General features: G+C 34.0%; 1 protein-coding gene across 3 annotated transcripts in view; it reads right to left on the bottom strand.

The window, feature by feature from the left end:
- LOC137624386 (TOG array regulator of axonemal microtubules protein 1) overlaps positions 1 to 20000 on the bottom strand; it is a 674340-nt gene that overhangs the window by 246536 nt on the left and 407804 nt on the right. For all 3 annotated transcript variants that reach the window (XM_068355115.1, XM_068355116.1, XM_068355117.1), the window contains 4 exons: positions 9747 to 9821; positions 2296 to 2448; positions 479 to 834; positions 10 to 95 (listed from right to left, as the gene is read on the bottom strand). In XM_068355115.1, the coding sequence (XP_068211216.1) occupies positions 10 to 95; positions 479 to 834; positions 2296 to 2448; positions 9747 to 9821 (670 nt within the window). The remainder of the gene's footprint in view (positions 1 to 9; positions 96 to 478; positions 835 to 2295; positions 2449 to 9746; positions 9822 to 20000) is intronic.

Here is a 20000-nt window from a genome sequence, read left to right as displayed (position 1 = left end):
AACACTCACCCAGGCTCCTCCGATGACAATGAATCAGTTGATCCCTTGGACCTCACACTACGCGGTAGACGTGAGCTGCTCCTTCTGCTGCTCTCCTATAATAAAACAAATTAAAAATATATTAATGAATATATAAACATTATGAAACACTGTATTTATCATATATAAAATTATACACATTACATTTCTAAAAGAAGGCATCTTATGATTTTGCGTACTTTCATAAACTATGTAACTGCATGACAAATAATTTCCTTCCCAGGATCAATCAAATTATAAATGGAAATGAAAATATTGAAGAAAAATTCAAACCATTAGTGGATACAGAATATCTATGTCACGAGAGAGAGAGAGAGAGAGAGAGAGAGAGAGAGAGAGAGAGAGAGAGAGAGAGAGAGAGAGAGAGAGAGAGAGAGAGAGAGAGAGAGAGAGAGAGAGAGAGAGAGAGACTTGGATAGTCTCCCTCGCATAAACTTACTCTGCCGTTTTCTGTATTAATATCACCATCATGAGAAGCAGAGAAAACGGATATTCCGCTGTCTCGAGTTGTTGCCGAACTCTTCAAAGAATGAGAGGCGGTGTCGTCTTCATTAATGGCTTCTTCCACTACTTCTTCTTCTTCTTCCTCATCCTCTTCTACCAATTCCTCCTCCTCATCATCATATTCGTATGAATAATCTGACCTTCTCTCTTCTTCAAATGTATCATCTTCTCCTAGCTCTTCGGGATCTGAGGAGACATCGTCTTTTGGTTGCCGTCTGCCAGAAACTGCAGAAAGAGGTGGGATGACACTACGGGTGGAAGCTGCCCTCGAAACGGTGATGACGGCGTCACCTTCGGTAAAAAGTATACAGAATATAGCAGTGAAAAAAGGGGGATAATAATGCACTAGACTAACACTAACCTTATCACACTACAGCATTTAGAGATGGACCATTCAGAATCTTAAATGTTTTAGTAAAACTGTACTGACTGAGAGGTAAGATAGATTACCTACCTGATCTAACATATCCCACAAAAAGGACTACATTTATAACTATCACAAATAATATATCAACATGACACAAATTCAAGATACAATGAAAACCTACAATAAAATAAAATAAAACTACCGCCTACAACTAAATTCCCTTGTACGAAATTTGCAAAAAAAAAAAAAAAAAAAAAAAAAAAAAAAAAAAAAAAAAAAATCAAAGAATGTCAAAAGTTTGTTTTGAGAAAACATTTATCTTCAAAATCAAACATCGAATATAATACAACCACAATTAATGAAAAGTTCGTTCATTTCTATTAAACATGAGCATCGAAATGAAATTCTCGAGTAATAGGCCACAAAATCAAATATTTGTAATATTCAACAAAATTTGTGCTCTTCTCTCAGCGCACACCTTCCTTCTGGGATCTCTCTCTCTCTCTCTCTCTCTCTCTCTCTCTCTCTCTCTCTCTCTCTCTCTCTCTCTCTCTTTCCAAGGGCCTTTAAACATTTGGTTGATAAATTTTATACAATATCTGTTAATGAGGAAATAAGAAATAAGGTTTTTATGATTTAAAATTGCGATAGAATTTGACCAAAAGTGTTTAATAGATCTTTTGGATATATATTAGAAGAGAACAATTTCAAGAACTCTAAACTTGTGAAATCCTTTCTATAATCCATCGAACTATTGCTGTGTACTGCAAGGATTATTATTATTACTATTGTTTCTTAGGATCCACTTAGGATCAATATTTGCTGAGTGTTGGATTAGGGAGCATCAGAATATCGAAGAGTTACCCGGTGAAACATATCTCTCGTTAGAATACGTCATCTCTTATCATTACCTATAATTACGGTATCACCCGTCATGAGTCTCATCTGATAAACAAATTTTCACAACGAAGCCCAAAAAGTCAATTAATCGAAACGTTTTGGGAACATTTCAAGCTTCACGAATATTATGCAAAATATATTACAGTAATAAAATGGTTCATATCATACACTATACATGTCAAATATAACACTCACGGAAAAAGATTAACCTTAAAAAATAAACTCTTATGAACAATGAAATATGCATTTTTCATATTGGGTATCACTAAATGATTGAAAAATTACCAATTTTTTTACGAAAAAGAAAATGAAAAATTCATTAAGAACCTTTCAACAGAATCTTCCTCTGAACATTAAAATGAACATCTTGAAGATATAGAACTGATCTCCTTAAGGACCTATTTCCCAAAATCACTACATGACTAAATGATTAAGGCGATACAACACATCACCAACTGTCACAAAAACCACCAGAGCAAACTTACTTCCTCCGAGAGGAGCCAGAGCATTGATGCGTCTCTGGGGCGTCGGAGAAACCAGGAGAGGAGATCGACTGCCCGCTCCTGGCGTTCCTACTCGCTCTCCTCGGGCACTTCCTATGGCACCGTTGGCATACTTATTAGGGAGGATGGCAAACCCTGTGAAGGCATTAAGAAAACGATTTCATACAAACATCAGAGTGATTGAAATTATTTTTTTTTTTGCCTTTTGTCACCTGAAATGAATAGGATGATTGTCAAAAAAGTCTTTACTTGGTATGGTTTTACACTCAAACTTTGGAAACATTTACGGGCAGCCAACGCAAGAGTTCATGTTTGAACCTTGTGTTCAGGGCAATCTAAAAACAAACAAAAAATTTTTCCTAGGCCGCAGATTTACTTCGATTAAGAGACAACACAATGACATATTATAGTTAAGGTCTCAGCGTTCTTTCTTCCAATTCATCCTACTTCAAATCCGGGCTAGTAAAGGACTCCAGTGTTATCTGTATCCTTGACATGCATTAAAGAAATAATTTGTCAAAATAAAAGCACAATGTAAAGGCAGACAAATTAGTTTTCGTTCCTTATGAAACTCGATATGAAATTTCCTCAGTGACCAACAGTCTTCTTTCCTAATCCCTCATAACTGACATTTCAAAGTAAATAGCAGTAAAGCATTCCTTCTCCCGTTAATAAAAATAGCAAACTAACTGATTAACTCTCTCTCTCTCTCTCTCTCTCTCTCTCTCTCTCTCTCTCTCTCTCTCTCTCTCTCTCTCTCTCTCTCTCTCTCTCTCTCTCTGTATATATATATACACACACACACACATATATATATATATATATATATATATATATGTATATATATATATATATATATATATATACTGTATATATGTATATATATATATATATATATATATATATATATATATATATATATAAATATATATATATATATATATATATATATATATATATCTACATATATATATATATATATATATATATATATATATATATATATCAAATATTTGTATCTGCTTATAAACAAAAATGACGTAGTATTAAAATATATTACACTGTAAATGCTGTAACTTTTACATTTGAAAATATCATTCTTCAAACTTAAAGAAGCCTTGATAAAAAAAATGCACTTAAACGATGCAAAAATGAATATATCACTGGAAAGTATATTAGAAAACCTTTCCAAAATGTATACGTAAATAAAATAATGATGCAAGAATGCTGGCTATGGTTGGTAATTATTCTGGAATTTTTCTCTATGAAGATATTTACATCACGAAAAGCCCTTAATTTAAAGCAAACCTTAAACAATAAGGATGAAGTTCTGCTACTAGGGTAAATGCTACTTATGCTATTGACGAATGATTTTCAAACTGACCATTTTCCCTAAGCTATCTTAACAGAAAATGTGGTATTCGTCTACCTAAAACCTCAGCATTTTAATTCTGTCTGATCTGTCAGGCTATAACGCAATGGTCAATCTTTTCGTTTGGGCTAACCTTTGTACCAACTCTATTTCATATATTCATCCTATATCAATGCATTTTGGCAGCTTTACTCATTTTCTCTTTCTGTTTTTTAATCTTCACTGTATTCATCGCCTTTCAAATCATCTGGTCTATGATTACGACTATAATATAATGACTGCCATCTGCGAAAGTCTTACTTTCTTCTTTTTATATTATTATTATTATTATTATTATTATTATTATTATTATTATTATTATTATTACTTGCTAAGCTTGAACCCTAGTTCGGAAAACAGGACGCTATAAGCCTAAGGGCTCCAACATGGAAAATAGCCCAATAAGGAAAGGAAGTAAAGGAAAAAATAGAAAAGGGTCTTGAAAGTTTCCAAAATAATCGTGACTGTAGATACAAAAAATTTAAGAGGCATCAGCTACCCAATGTCTTTTGTTCATTTCGGTTAGAAAATTTATTTATATATATATATATATATATATATATATATATATATATATATATATATATGTTTAGCTATCAGTCTTCTCTATATTTACCTTTATCCCTATATTTTTTTCACCTTTCTTTTCCTATTGGCATTCCATCCTGTGAGAGCTTGCTGTCAAACAGTCCCACAAAGTATACTACCACAACAACAATACTTTTGAGCAAATCAAAGTCTAACCTAGATGAAGCAAACACATAACTACACTACGGAAAAATACAATAAAACTTTTACGATCAAAAGAACTTAGACTGTAAAGAGCTATAAGACTACACAACTAACTACGAGAGGGTAGCGCTAAACGTTAAGATAGACCACGACAATGAATGATCTTTGATATTAAAACCTACCTGAGCAGTCAGAATATAAAGAGAAAACTATGGCAGAGTTTAAATGCGACTAGGAAACTACTAGGTAGATCTACAATATAATACATATGTCTATACATACATTCATACACATACAAAGACATTATAATATATGTATGTGAGCATCACGTTTCCCTGTGATTTTTAAGCATATTATAAAATATATGAATATGTGTAATATATATATATATATATATATATATATATATATATATATATATGTATATATATACAGTATATATATATATATATATATATATATATATATATATATATATATATATATATATACACACACAATACATACACACACACACACACATATATATATATATATATATATATATATATATATGTGTGTGTGTGTGTGTATTGTATATATATATATATATATATATATATATATATATATATATATATATATATATATACATACACACACACACACACACACATATATATATATATATATATATATATATGTATATATATATATATATATATATATATATATATATATATATATATATATATATATCGAAATTAAGCCAATCCCATACCAATGGGTGCTTCTGTAAAAACAGATTATAGTCACACTCATACAATAACTGCTAATTCTTAGATGAACCCCTCAGCAAATAACTTCCCAAGCATTACTTGCTTCATACACGGATGCAAGGGCTCCTCAAGAATCCTTCGAAGGTCCGGCCACCAATCCAAAACACACAACGACACTGCTGGAAACCCCTTTATCTTGAACATACTTTTGTTCTTCTGGATATAGTGACGATTCCTTTCCAATATTTTTCTCACACCATCTATTCAATTCTTTTAAAATGTCTTCCTATCCTCTTACCTCTTATCACTTCAGGATTATTCACTCCTTACATCAGCCTGGCGTCGTCCACAACCAAAACACCTCAAAATACTCGGATGTATCGTTCCTCATACACTTACCAGTCTACTACTTAAGGACATTTTCACATATATGAGTTTTAAATTCTTTTTATGCTACATATACTATATAAACAGTTCATCTCAACTGCTTCAATTTTGTTTTCATAAGCATTCAATCTACTACATTCCACTACCACATAAACACATGTTACTTTTTCGTATATTCCAACCTTCACCTCTACAAAAGATTCAAAACCCCTCCCAATCTCCTGCCTTTTTAAGCACCTATTTTGCGATATGCCTCATTTCCTTATCTTACCACTATTCATTTAGTTTACGCCCAAATACTTATACAATTTATTTTTCCACCATCAAATCAACATTCATCATGTTATCCAATAAGTTTTCATATACCATTATACATCAATTCATGATCATATTTATTCTTAACTCTCTATTGCAAAAATTTAAACACTTTTACTATTTTCTGCGGTTCTTTTCACTGTCCCCATTCAGTGCTGAGTCAACATAAAACATGACACTGGAACATCAACCAACCCATACTCCACGCATGACTCATATTTTCATCCCATATCTTTGTATTTACATCAAATGACTTCTCTTCTACACAACCCTCCAGCTATAAAGGTATTGAACAGCCAAGGAGACAACGAATCCCCGGCTCGGAACCATTTTTACAAAAACTACATAATCCTTCATATAGACTCTAGACAAACTTTGCTTCCATTGCTAAAACCCCCAACTGTTCCTTATAGCCTCTGTTCTAAGAACTCTCGACAGCGTCTCAAATGACTCGATACAGATTTGATTATATGATTTTTATACCTTTATATATAATGTAAACAAGTTTTTCTCTCTCCTTTCAAACTTCTCTCATAAATGTTTCGATATAAATACTGGATCCATTTATCATTTTTATTACCGAAATCTAAATCTCTTTATCCAAATCAGTCACTCTGTTATCTTACTTTCTCAATAAATATCCTACCCTAAATTTTCCCATATAAAATAAATAGTTTTATGCCCGTATAATTCTTAGTTCCCTCCACTACCTTTATATGTTTATATAATGGAACAATCATTTGTCACCCAATCCTTCGGAATAACTTATATCTTGGCCCATTACATTTCACACTATATACACATGGCATGTGTTTGGTCTAGAAAACAAGCTTGTTGCATATACAGAAGATGCTACTCTCTTTGCATCAATTCCTTCTCCTGAATGTAGATCTGAAGTTGCTGAATCCCTTAATAGAGATCTAGCTGACATTAGTGCATGGTGGAAATTATGTGGTATGAAGTTGAATCCTATCAAACCTCAAAGTATGATTGTAAGTAGGTCAAGGACAGTGGCTCCTAAACATCCGGATCTCAGCATTGATAATGTTTCTTTATCTTTGCTTGACTTTTAAAAATTTAAGTTTGGTTCTCGACAGAAAATTGACTTTTGAGAAACACATTATGTCTGTCTTCTTCAACTGCACAAAAACTTGGCTTATTGAGAAAGTCCTACAAGATTTTTGGTGATCAATCTATTCTGAAGAAGTGTTTTAATTCTTCCATTCTACCTTGTTTTGAGTATTGTTCTCCTGTCTGGTGTTCAGCTGCTAATTCTCACCTTAATTTGTTGAACAGGAACTTACGGTCTATCAAATTTCTTATTTCTGATCAAGATATTAATCTCTGGCACCGTCGCTCAATTAGTTCATTATGCATGTTGCATAAGAATTTTCATAACTCTGACCATCCTTTACATTCAGATCTTCCACCCTGTTCGTAATACTAGGTACGCAGTTAACTCTAATAGTCAGGCCTCCTCCATCACGAGGCTCACTGCTACACAGTACTCTAAAAGTTTTATTCCAGCCGTGACCAAGTTGCGGAATGATCTTCCTAATCGGGTAGTTGAATCAGTAAAACTTCAAAAGTTCAAACTTGCAGGAAATGTTTTTATGTTGTACAGGTTTACATAAGTCCTTTTATAGTTTATGTATCAAATATCTGTTTTAATGTTGTTAATGTTTTTAAAATATTTTATTCTAATTTTCATTACTTCTTATATCGTTTATTTATTTCCTTATTTCCGTTCCTCACTGGGCTATTTTTACCTCTTGGAGCCCTTGGGCTTATAGCATCTTGTTTTTCCAACTAGGGTTGTAACCTAGCTAATAATAATAATAATAATAATAATAATAATAATAATAATAATAATAATAATAATAATAATAATAATAATAATATACCTTACAAACTCAGCCACTCGTTCACACCATTGTCTCAGTAATGAATCTCACAAGTAATTCCAGCCAGTCCGGTGGTCTTTCCTTTCTACGACCTCTTAATTGTCCTCCTTACTAAATGATCAGTTACTTCAATAAAGATCCAACTTTTACATTAAACAGTTGCACAATTTTCTCTCAGCTCTGACTGTCCTCCATCCACCACCTTCAAATAGCCTTCAAAATACTTACTTATCCACAGATCGAACTTATATTAGATAGGATCTCACATTCCAATTTCTAAATGTTCATTAACCCCTCTCTTTATTTAATTACCTGATGCATAATTCCATATCTTCCCTAAAGTTTTTGTTTATTTTCTCACATCTAATTTCATTATATGCTTTCTTCTCACATTTTCTTTTATTCTACACCAACCATTATTCTGTATACCTTTACACGATCTTCCTTCCCGTCATACCACTGTGCCACAAAGTCTCCTTATTTCTTATGCTATAAATTTTATTACATCATCTCACCCATAATGTTTTATTACCTCACCTCATCTCCCTATACACCAAAAGCATTTTATATACCTCGCTTAGAGAATTCTAGAAACTCCACAAATCCTCCTTCCATCTTTATGTCTTCACCTCATGACTAATGTTCGTCAATTTTTTGCTTACATGTTCTACCCACTTCCTCTTCATGTATCTTCCTTGTCTTATTTACATTTACAGCTTTATTCCTAGACTTTTTTATTTCTCTTTATTCAAACATTCAGAATGAACATTTTTTTTTTTTTTTTTTTTTTTTTGCATAACGTATTCTAACGTGTTCAACCAATAACAGCTATCTCTTGCTTGCTTTTTGCTAATATAACCTTTCTGCATTTTTCCCTGTGATAACAAGCCCGTTCATTTATTTACATGTTCAGCAAGTTACATACTTTGAACGTAAGTATACTATGACGCTGTGACACAAATCTCTAATACTTATGAAATCGAATTGTTTGCATTTAGCTCCTGAATTCTAAAATGTTGTCAACAGTTTGTCTTTTGATTCTCAGGTATATGAGCTATGATTTCCACAATTGTTGCCATCCCGTCTGCATCTAATTCTTAGCTTCATCAATCCTAATTTGTTGCCAACATTCTTCATCACAAATATCTTATTTGTACGGACATCTGAATAGGTCACATCTTTCTAATTCTCATCTTTTGGCACCAGTAACCTGTTGAGATTTTACCACTGGAACGTTAAAAGATCCTTTAAGGATTGACCAAACATTTTCATGTTGGATCCTTCTCAAGGTGCGGATCTTATCTTTGTCTATATATACACCATATTGTCTATCCGATTAATTACACATTGTCCTGTTTCGTACACCTAACAGCCCTAATCTTACACCTTATACACTCCCAATTACAGGTAGCTTTTACAGCATTTAATGGCTATTTGCCCACATGTCACCGGAATATGGGGCTTTTTTTGCTAACGGTGAGCTGTTCTAAGAGATGAACACTTCGAAATTACTATGGTTCCTGTAACATGGTATTAAAGGTTTATCTTGCTTGAGGGTACGCTCAAACAAGCTCTCTGTCATTCTGCTTCTCCTCTTTTATTACTTTCAAACGATATGTTGGGCAAGCTTATTTTGCACAGCCAAGAATGCCTGGTGGTATACTATATCAAGAAGTTTCCCTTTCTTACTCCTTTATTTATCGGTGTCTTTGATCTTTATTTTCAAAACCAGAAGTACTGTTCAATATAATCCTTCTCTCTATACAGTCATATACACAATGTAGGTTAGTTCATACTTCCTTTTTTGTTTAATTTCAACTTTTACTTTCACTACTAGAGCCGTTGGGACTTGGATCATTCTGCCATTCCTTTTAGGGTTGCAGCTTGGTATCTGAAGATTATAATAATAATATAATCCCAACTTACCTTTGTCGACTGCGATGGATCTGGCGTAGGATGATCCCTGCCGGAACTTGCCCAGGTACACCCCTCGATAAGCACCTGGAAATGGATTGAAAATACATCATGCAACGACCATGCAAACATCCAGTAAGACCTAAACATAAAAGGTACAAAAATCTGCATATAAACATGTTCTCTTACCAGTTTTATAATGTACCTTGGCTAAATGATAAGCAACTGCTTACTGAAAAGTTAAATCTGCTTTTGCCAAACTTGAATTCCTAGTAGATAACCCTAAATAATAACCATATAGACGTAGGTGAGGTGTTGAGTACATGTTTGTACTCTCCTTCATTATACAATTCTTGGCTTTACTACAAACTCCAATAAATCTCAGTGGTCTATTACGAGTGGCAATGTATGATAAATATAGCTGAAGAAACATATATTACTATAAAGCAAAAGCCAGTAGCAAAAGATGAAATATTTTCGTACCTAGCGCTTCTGTGCATTTTAATATACACTTCTTCAGAGTAGAGTATTGTACCCTGAAGTGTATATTAAAATACACGAAAGCGCTAGGTGCTAAAATAGGTCATTATTTCCAACTGACCTTTGCTGTATATTATGTCACATGATCCTTGTGGCGGTAAAGCATATTACTATACTAGAAGTACTGTTATTATCACTTGTTTATATGAGAGAGAACATGTTTACATTCAAGACGTGTATACTGGTTTGGTACACTTTTTCTATTGCCACATTCACTACTAAATTGAACTACCCAATTATGGGTAATAAAAACAAGGCAATGTCGCACAGATGGAGCATTACTCTAAGTACATGCAAAACATTGGGCAGCAAATGAACTACACATTGATTGCACATAAACCAAATGGTTATTTAAAACTACTACTAATGAATTGCTAATAATTTTACTGTTTAACAAATATGGATTAATAGAATACAAGCCTAAAAGAAACATTGAATTACACAATACATTTTAGTCAAAAAATTATTTTTCTAAATTTTAAACAATATAAATAAATCTTTAACCCTACAAAACTCATTATGACTAGTACTTGAACAATCACTTCCTCTCCAAATTCTTCAGTTAATTACGCACACAAGCTATACACACATTATATATATATATATATATATATATATATATATATATATATATATATATATATATATATATATATATATATATATATATATATATATATATGTATATTATGAACACTATTTAAATCCAAATACAAAAATCTAGAAAGAACATTTCTGCTCCCTCACTCTCTTTACTTATAAAGCAGTGCCGCCCCCCCCCCCCCCGAAAAGTAATAAAACGAAGATTAACATCATATTAAAAATACTATAAAAATTAATTATCTTTTTCTCTTCTGGATTTACTACAAGGAATATTAAGAAGATTACCAAGGAAGATATAATAAATATATAATAATCTCCTAATAGGAGAGGAGTAATAACCTTTGTGTTCACTTTTTACAGAAGAAGAAGAAGAAGAAGAAGAAGAAGAAGAAGAAGAAGAAGAAGAAGAAGAAGAAAACGCTTTCCGTAGAAAATAAAGAAATCCTTTTCTCATGTTATAACTTATGTTTATTTAATATGATTATTCTCAAAATTCTCTTGTTTAGTTTTTCGTTATTTCATTTCCTCACAAGGCTATTTTCCCTGTTGGAGCCCTTGGGCTTATAGCATCCTGCTTTTCCAACTAGGGTTGTAGCGTGTAAAAGAAGAAAAGGAGGAAGAGGGTGAACGCATATGGCCAATAGTTATCAAAACTTAAAAGAAAATTGTAGGGTTTGTGAATAACATCGAGGAGATTACAGAGGAAAGTTCCAAGTTTCAGAGATCAAAATTAATCATATGAATTAAGGAATGGCTTTTAAGATTATTATTAGGGAAAGCATGCCAAGTAAGTTGCTGATGCTCCAATTATTCTTATATATACAATTGTTGATGTAAATTTCAATTTGATAGACCAAAGGCATTCTTATGCTAGTGAGGTTAACGCAATTTCTATGCTATGAAGGTTATGTCGTGTGAGCATAGGTGGCGAGGCAAGCTGCGACCTGGTCTTAACAGAAAGACTGACTGGACATGACTGGTTTATTAACACGACATCACAAGCTTATATACAAAACGGTTGGTAAAAACTTCAACAATATAAAACATGCAATGGCAAGCTTAAACAGGTTTTTTGAATATCATTGCAAGAGAGAGAGAGAGAGAGAGAGAGAGAGAGAGAGAGAGAGCAATCGCATTACAATGTGTGAACGTGTATGAAATACACTTGCATTACATGGCTCCGTCAGCTTGCGACAGACAACAAGGAAAGGGCCCGTGCAAGGAAGTGTCAGCGGTGGCTTGCAAGTGTCAGTGTGCACGAAGACATGCGTTGTGGTGTTGAAATCTTTCGGTATGTGTTGCATCACTGGGGCCTTGTAAGTCTGGTGGCTTGCAAGTGTCAGTGTGCACGATGACATGTGTTGTGATGTTGAAATCTTTCGGTATGTGTTGCATCGCTGGGGCCTTGTAAGTCTGGTGGTTTGCAAGTGTCAGTGTGTTCGAAGACATGTGTTGTGGTGTTTAAATCTTTCAGTGTGTGTTGCATGGCTGGGGCCTTGTAAGTCTGGTGGCTTGCAAGTGTCAGTGTGCATGAATATATGTGTTGTGGTGTTTAAATCTTTCGGTATGTGTTGCATCGCTGGGGCCTTTCAAGTCTGGCGGCAGGGAGTGTTTCCCCCACCACGTGACGTAGGCGCTGGAGGTAACAGACAGAAAAAAAAATCACAAGGACGACCAATAGATTGTCATGCCCCATTTCAGCTGCTGAGATATCCAGGCCGTCCATAGGAGTGGTCCTTAATCCAAGGAGGACCCAGGGAAGCTGAGTAGATCAGCTGGAGTTATTGCCACGGAACATCAAAGCTGCTTTGAGGGTGCAATGAAAGCACTCCCCCATTCTGTTGGCTTCAGGGTTGTAGACGGTTGTCTGATGTATAGTGATGCCCACGAGGTACGTTAATGATGTCCACAATTGAGAGGTAAAAGTGGTACCCTTGTCAGAAGTGATGTGCTCAGGGATATCAAATCTCACTATGCCCCATGAGAGTAAGACGGATGTTGCAGTTTGCAAGGGGATGGTTTCAGGCCAATTAGTCAAGCAGTCAATGACAGTAAACAGGTAAAGGTGTCCTTGTGACGTGGGTAGGGGCCTACTGAATCAACGTGGATGTGGAAAAAATGATGCCGAGAATGAGGAAAGGTGCCCACTCCTGAATCAGTGTTGATGCACTTTTGAAGTTTGGCATAAGTACAGGCCCAGACCCAATCCTTAACATCCTTAGTAATGCCTTGGAATGTTTTCTACTAAAGAAGGCCGAAGACCGGGGCGAGCCATTGATCATCTACTCGAGTACTACACCAATGGAAACGACACTGGCATCGGTGGAGAGGAGAGAGGCATGTGGCACAGGAAAAGTGAGATCATCATAGGGAATTCATTGCTGTACAGAAGGCCGCTTCCTGAAGGGGACCCCCGCTACAGGTCTTTTGGCCTACCCTTTAGGGAGACATAGAAGGGGGCAGTAGTGGCGATGATGGGTACCAGAAAACGGTGATAATAGTTTATCATGCCCAAGAATTCTTGCTGTGGTTTGACGGTCGAGGGCATTGGAAAGTTCTGAACACCTACTACCTTCTCAGGGAGTGCTGGATGCCCTCAAGAGTAATGCGGTACCCTTAGAACGATACTTTATTGGCCCTAAAGGTACACCTGTCATACCGTACTACAAGGCCATTCTCCCGTAGGCGGTCGAGAACGAGGCGTAGGTGATGGAGGTGTTCCTATTTGGAGGAAGAGAACACATGTTTATCATCCACATAACATATGCAGAAGGGGGCAGATCCCCTAAGATGCCATCCATGAGGCGTTGAAAAGTGGCCCCAGCATTATGAAGGCAAGAACAGGAGTAATAGAATGTGTATGTTCCTTATGGGGTGGTAATGGTGGTCTTGGGAATGTCTTCTGGGTTCATGGACACCTGATAATACCCCTTCAGAAAGTCGAGAGAGGAGAACACTTTCTGCAAGTAGGAGGTAACATCGGCAATATTGACGAGGGGGTAGTGATCCCATTGTGTCTACATGTTCAGATGCCTGTAATCCACACAAGGGTGAAGGTTCCATCCTACTTCAGGACGATGTGTAGGGATGAGGACCACGGGTTTGAGGACTTTTGACAATGACCCATTTCTTCCCTTTTGGTGAACGTTCGTTTAGCAGCCCGAATTTGGCAAACACCGGGGGCCCCGTCATCTCGATATGATGATAAATACCATGCCTGGCGGGAACCATGTGCATTTGGCAAACTTCTGATCGGAAGACTTCCGGGTACGATGTAAGGAGTTGGGCGTAGGTATCCAAAAGGTGTGCTGATGTAGAGTGCGAGGTCAGAGGGGGTGGGTTGAAGGTGTCAACGAGTATGATTGACTAAACGTCGATGAACCACATCAACCAGGAGGTGGAAATGGGTAGGAGAATCCACACCGATTATTGGCAATGTTAAGTGGGCAATGGTAAACTTCCAATGCTATTTGGCATTCCCAAATGGTAGTGTGTGTCTTGTACCCGTGGGTGGAGATCTCAGATCTACTGGCAGTTACCAGGCGGACATCAGCAGGCTTAGAATGATTACACAGTGTCCTGGTGAGTGACATTGGTAGAAGGGAACGGCAAGCCCCAGTCTCTACCAAAAACCGCACAGCAGTATTTGTTCATGTAATAAGAAAAGATTAGTGGCAAGGGAGACCACTGACAACTGTCCACACAATTCTTCACAGCAGACACAAATCTGGAGTGGTAGTAGCATAACTGTGGCACTTCAGTCCTATAAGAGACATTTTTCCAAGTGCTTTCTTAAATATTTAAGGGAATAATAACAGCAAACATCACCCGGGAAGAAGCTGTTATCATCGCATTGCGTCTCTATATATCTACGCCTTTGTTTCTGAATGATATAGGTGGGTCTCCAAAAATTCGGGGGGAGTTTTTTACGTTGAAAATTAGACATTATTTTTTAATAATGCTTATCAATATAAAATCTGTTTCAATTGCCTAATGTAAACGTTAACGTTATTTAGTTTTGTACAGGATTTATAGGTTATTTTTCATATCGTCCATAGTAATTATAACGGTGTTTTTAGCGTTTTCTGAATGTTACATGAATATTTACTGTTTTCAGGGATATTCAGAAAACCTTTTTACATGGGCATCATTTTATAATATGTGTTGTACATATCTATTCCAAGGTATTGCGTATGAATTTTGTATATTAAATTTTGCACATAAATTTTGATTATTGTAAATTTGCATTAATATGTTGGTGTACATAAGCTTATACTAACTTATTAATAGGTTACGTGGAACGACCTATATTGAGCGTGGTCACCCTAAATATCACCTTTTGAGACCGTGTTCTTGTGTGATGGATGGGATACTCGTTTTCGGGTGGTGTTCCAGCCAATAAATCTTAGTTATCTTATGTTTATCTTTTAATTAACTAACAGTATATGCTATAAGTAAGCAAATACAATTTTCAGCTAGCTTTGTAAATAATTATAAATGATAATACAGGCGTATTTCAGTATAAGATTATATCTACAGCAACATATAAAGAGTAGAATTTTAGTAATTGAACTCAAGTTATAGTATGGACATCTCATACATATTTTACACGTTGATGCTCATTTATCTGTCTGTATTCGATGGATCATCATATGTGTGTGCGTGTTTACGACGAAAAAGTCTTCTCGTAGTATCTATGTAATACGCACGCAAGGTTTTCATTAATAAAGACCTTAATATACCAAAGGTCTCATTAACATCTACCGAAAATTGAGATTTCGGTGACAAAGATGCAATGCGGTTATTAACTGAATATATTTGCTTTGTTCATGTAGGTATTTCATCATCATCATCAGCAGCATCATCAGCATAATCTTCGTCGTCGTCATCAGCATTCCAATTATCAACAATTTATTGAATAATGCAAATCATCCAAAAGCGATTGTTTACAACTTTGTTACTTTGACACTCGAAATTAGTCATGATTTATAAAAATGCATATCTACATCAAAACAGATGTACTAAGTTTACAAAAGATGTTGATAGCATTGATTATGAGTAAATAAATTTGTGTAGTCGGCCCTACAAAAATCGAGAGTGTACCATTCTCTATTACCAAATCATACTCGTTTTCTTTGATGGAGAAAAATCATTTGATATGACTCATGGAATTTGGACCACATGGCCTGGCGCTGGGGCTGGGTAAACCCTTCTACGTCAAGATGCAAGTTAGGGAAACCAGCAGTTGCACCAATATAAACAAAAATCTCTTAACATTTTAAACGCATACGTAAAATTATAGCATTTCATATACACATGTAGCCTATACATACTGTGTAATTACATATATAATCATAGCCTATACATAACACAAATAATGTTTATGTGAGAGAGAGAGAGAGAGAGAGAGAGAGAGAGAGAGAGAGTATAAGAAACTTCATCATTCAGCCCAGTAATAATACCTGTAGAGCGACATACGGTAAGCAAAAAAAAAAAAAAAAAAAAAAAAAAAATTTCACTGCTGGTCTATAGGCTAGATCAGATAACAGAAAATGTTGGATCTTGTTAGTACCCGGAGGGTTAACACCCACTAAAAACTAAATGGCACTAGTGCATAATCTACAGTTAGGCAAGAAGCATGGTAATACCACCACCATCCCAAAAATCCAAGTTTATAATCTTCTCCCAAAATTTCAATATACAGTAGTCAGAAATGGGTTGCAAATAGTGACGTGAAAACATATGATGAGTATTACATCGGTTGTACAAGTTCAAAAGCGTTTACACGTAGTAAGTAAATACCACCTGAATTGGAAAGTTAATGGATTTTAAACATGGTCCCAGCTCGTGTCTGCATTTGGGAAAATTGAAGCATTCCGACACGCATGTGTGAACGTACATGCTCAGGATCGCGCATTCCACTGTTAATGAACGTGTTGATGGTAGTAACACTGACCAAAGATATAATATATCGTTAATTTATTGATCAATATATATATATATATATATATATATATATATATATATATATATATATATATATATATATGTATATATATATATATATATATATATATATATATATATATATATATATATACACATATATATATATTTATTTATTTATATACAGTATATTAGATAAAACACTTAGGTGTAATACAAAGTTTGTCTATTGAATTCACATATGCATATACCCATGTACTTCACGAATTATACAAATTAAATAAAAAACAAATTACAAATATTAAATCTAAATGCATAACCTAAAATAAGTCAGAAGAATAACAATTACTTGACCTAAAACAATACGACCAATCACGTTAAAGTAAACACAAAAAGTTAAAAACAAAACGAGTGTCAACACGAACATAAAATTATTAGAATAAGGATAATTGCAAACGATTACTATTCAGGCTGAAGACACTGAACTATTAACTCCTTACCCACAACAACGACTGACCTAAATACATACTCTCTCTTGAGTGACTACAGTTAATCTACACTTAACAATGTTTAAAAAAAAAAAAAAAAAAAATCCCCCAAAAGAGAAAGCGCCGAATAAGCAGGTCAGGCACACGCACCCCACTGACAGGTGGAGGCTGGAGTAAAAGTTTCAGTTCTCTTTTTAAAGTAAGGGAGGGAAGAGGGTGTTTTGTTACTAATTTTCAGGGTTCTCGCACTTTTGCCTTTAATAAATAGATTCTCTCATCTGTTACGTACATAATTAGCTCTATTCTCATTGTACACACACACATACACACACACAGATATATATATATATATATATATATGTATATATATATATATATATATATATCATCAGCCATTACTAGTCCAGTGCAAAATACAGGCCTCGGACATATCTTTTTACTTGCGTCCACAACCACAAACTTTCTTAGTTCATCAATCAATCGTCTTCTCTTGCTTCCCATGCTTCTTTTGTAATCCCTAGGAACCCATTCTGTTATTCTTAATGTGCATCTATTATCTGTCATTCTCTTATATGTCGTGCCCGATGACCATTTTTTTTTTTTTTTTTTTTTTTTTTTTGCATGTTGTGAGAATATTCTCTACTTTTGTTTGCTCTCGTATCCACGTTTCTCTTTCTCTGTCTCTTAGTGTTATTCCTGTCATTATTTTTTCCATACGTCTTTGAGTTCTATCTAGCTTATGTTCTAAGGCTCTAGTATGGCTCCACGTTTCTGATGCATTAATACTGGTAGGACCATCTGATTAAATACTTTTCTTTTAGAGAAAATGGTATTTTACTTTTCATAATCTCATTTTGATCACCAAATCTCTCCTTCCATTAATTTCGGTCTCGTGTCCTGGGGAAAAACCAACTGTCTGTCCTAAGTACATATATCGATTAATAATGACAGTACTGCATTGAATCCCCTCTCACTGGTTATGGCTCATTTTGTCTTTGCCTACATATAGACTGAATAGTCTGGCCTGTTCGTTCCACATCCTCATACACGTGACAACACAAAGATTCTTTTTAGCTCAAGGAGTTAACATCTGCAATGCAATTGTTAAAGTGGCTACTTTCCTCTTGGTAGGAGTAGAAGATATTCTCAAGCTATGATAAGCAGCTCTTCTAAGAAAAGGACACTGTAAATTCAAACCATTGTTCTCTTGTATATTATTTATTTCCTTGTTGATTTCCACACTATTTTTCCCACTGAAGACCTTGGCCGTATAGCAACTCCTTTTCCAACTATAGGTTATAGCTTAGCTTGTAATATATATATATATATATATATAGATATATATATAGATATATATATATATATATATACTATATATATATATACATATACATATATATATAATAATATATATATATATCATATATATAAATATGTATATATGTAGATATATATGTATGTATATATATATGTATATATATATATATATATATTTATATATATATATATATATATGTATATATATATATTTATATATATATATATATATAATATATAATACATATATACATATAAATATATAGATATATATATGTATATATATATTATTTATAATATATATATATATATATATATATATAATAATACATACTATATATATATAATATACATATATATATATCTTATATATATATATAATACATACATATATATATAATACATACATATATATATATATATATATATACATATATATATGTATATATATATATATATACATATATATATATATATATATATGTTAAACTTAGCTATCTAACCAAATCGGAGGAGGTTTTAAAAGCAATATATTACTCCAATCACTGCCTCGTCCATAATTTGATGACCAATTAATAAATGAACATCAAATGCTGAAAAATCCACATCAGTCATCAATAAACGATCTAAATGTTTTATCAGTAATGAGTCGAACGTCCTTTTACAGAATTAACCATTTGCCTGTACCTTGCACGCACTCACTCAATTTGCCTGGATGTGCAAAATATTAGATTCCAATAACTCATCCCCCAGAATCTTACCATATCATTGAGATAAGAAATAAGTTGAAATATTGCTTTATACCTACCGAAAACATTTTATAATCCGCATTCCTTTTCTTACTTTTCTGCATAATTATAGAAAGTTCTGTTTAGGGGATGATTATTTTGTAAGAGTATGACCTTTTAGACTCACTCCATACAAATTGTGAATAATTCGAATAATTAAAGGACCAATTATACATACTTTACATTAAAATATTCTAACTCTTTATGAACGTCTGATGATAATTACAAAAGCTTGACGGTGTTTTTGGGGCATAAATGAAATTGTAATTTGTAACTTTTAAGAATTAAATATCAATTATGTTTATCGTGAAGTATGATTGAAAGGCTCTCTCTCTCTCTCTCTCTCTCTCTCTCTCTCTCTCTCTCTCTCTCAAAAGAGCAAATAAAGTACCAACATTTAATAAATAATTAATGCTGAAGTTATTTTCATCTTCAAAAACATATCAAGATAATAAAAAAAATTAATAGAACGTTCAATACATTATAAAGTTGTAAATACCAAAAATGAAACGGCGTAAATATATTATGAGTAATAACGAGATATCTGAAAGACTAACTTTTGGGTAACACGTATGATGGTAAAA

Source organism: Palaemon carinicauda, chromosome 31, assembly GCF_036898095.1.
Source record: "Palaemon carinicauda isolate YSFRI2023 chromosome 31, ASM3689809v2, whole genome shotgun sequence".
In the NCBI taxonomy this organism is placed as follows: Eukaryota; Metazoa; Arthropoda; class Malacostraca; order Decapoda; family Palaemonidae; genus Palaemon; species Palaemon carinicauda.
Note: the sequence above shows the minus strand (reverse complement) of the source record. Positions and strands in the feature narration are given on the sequence as shown.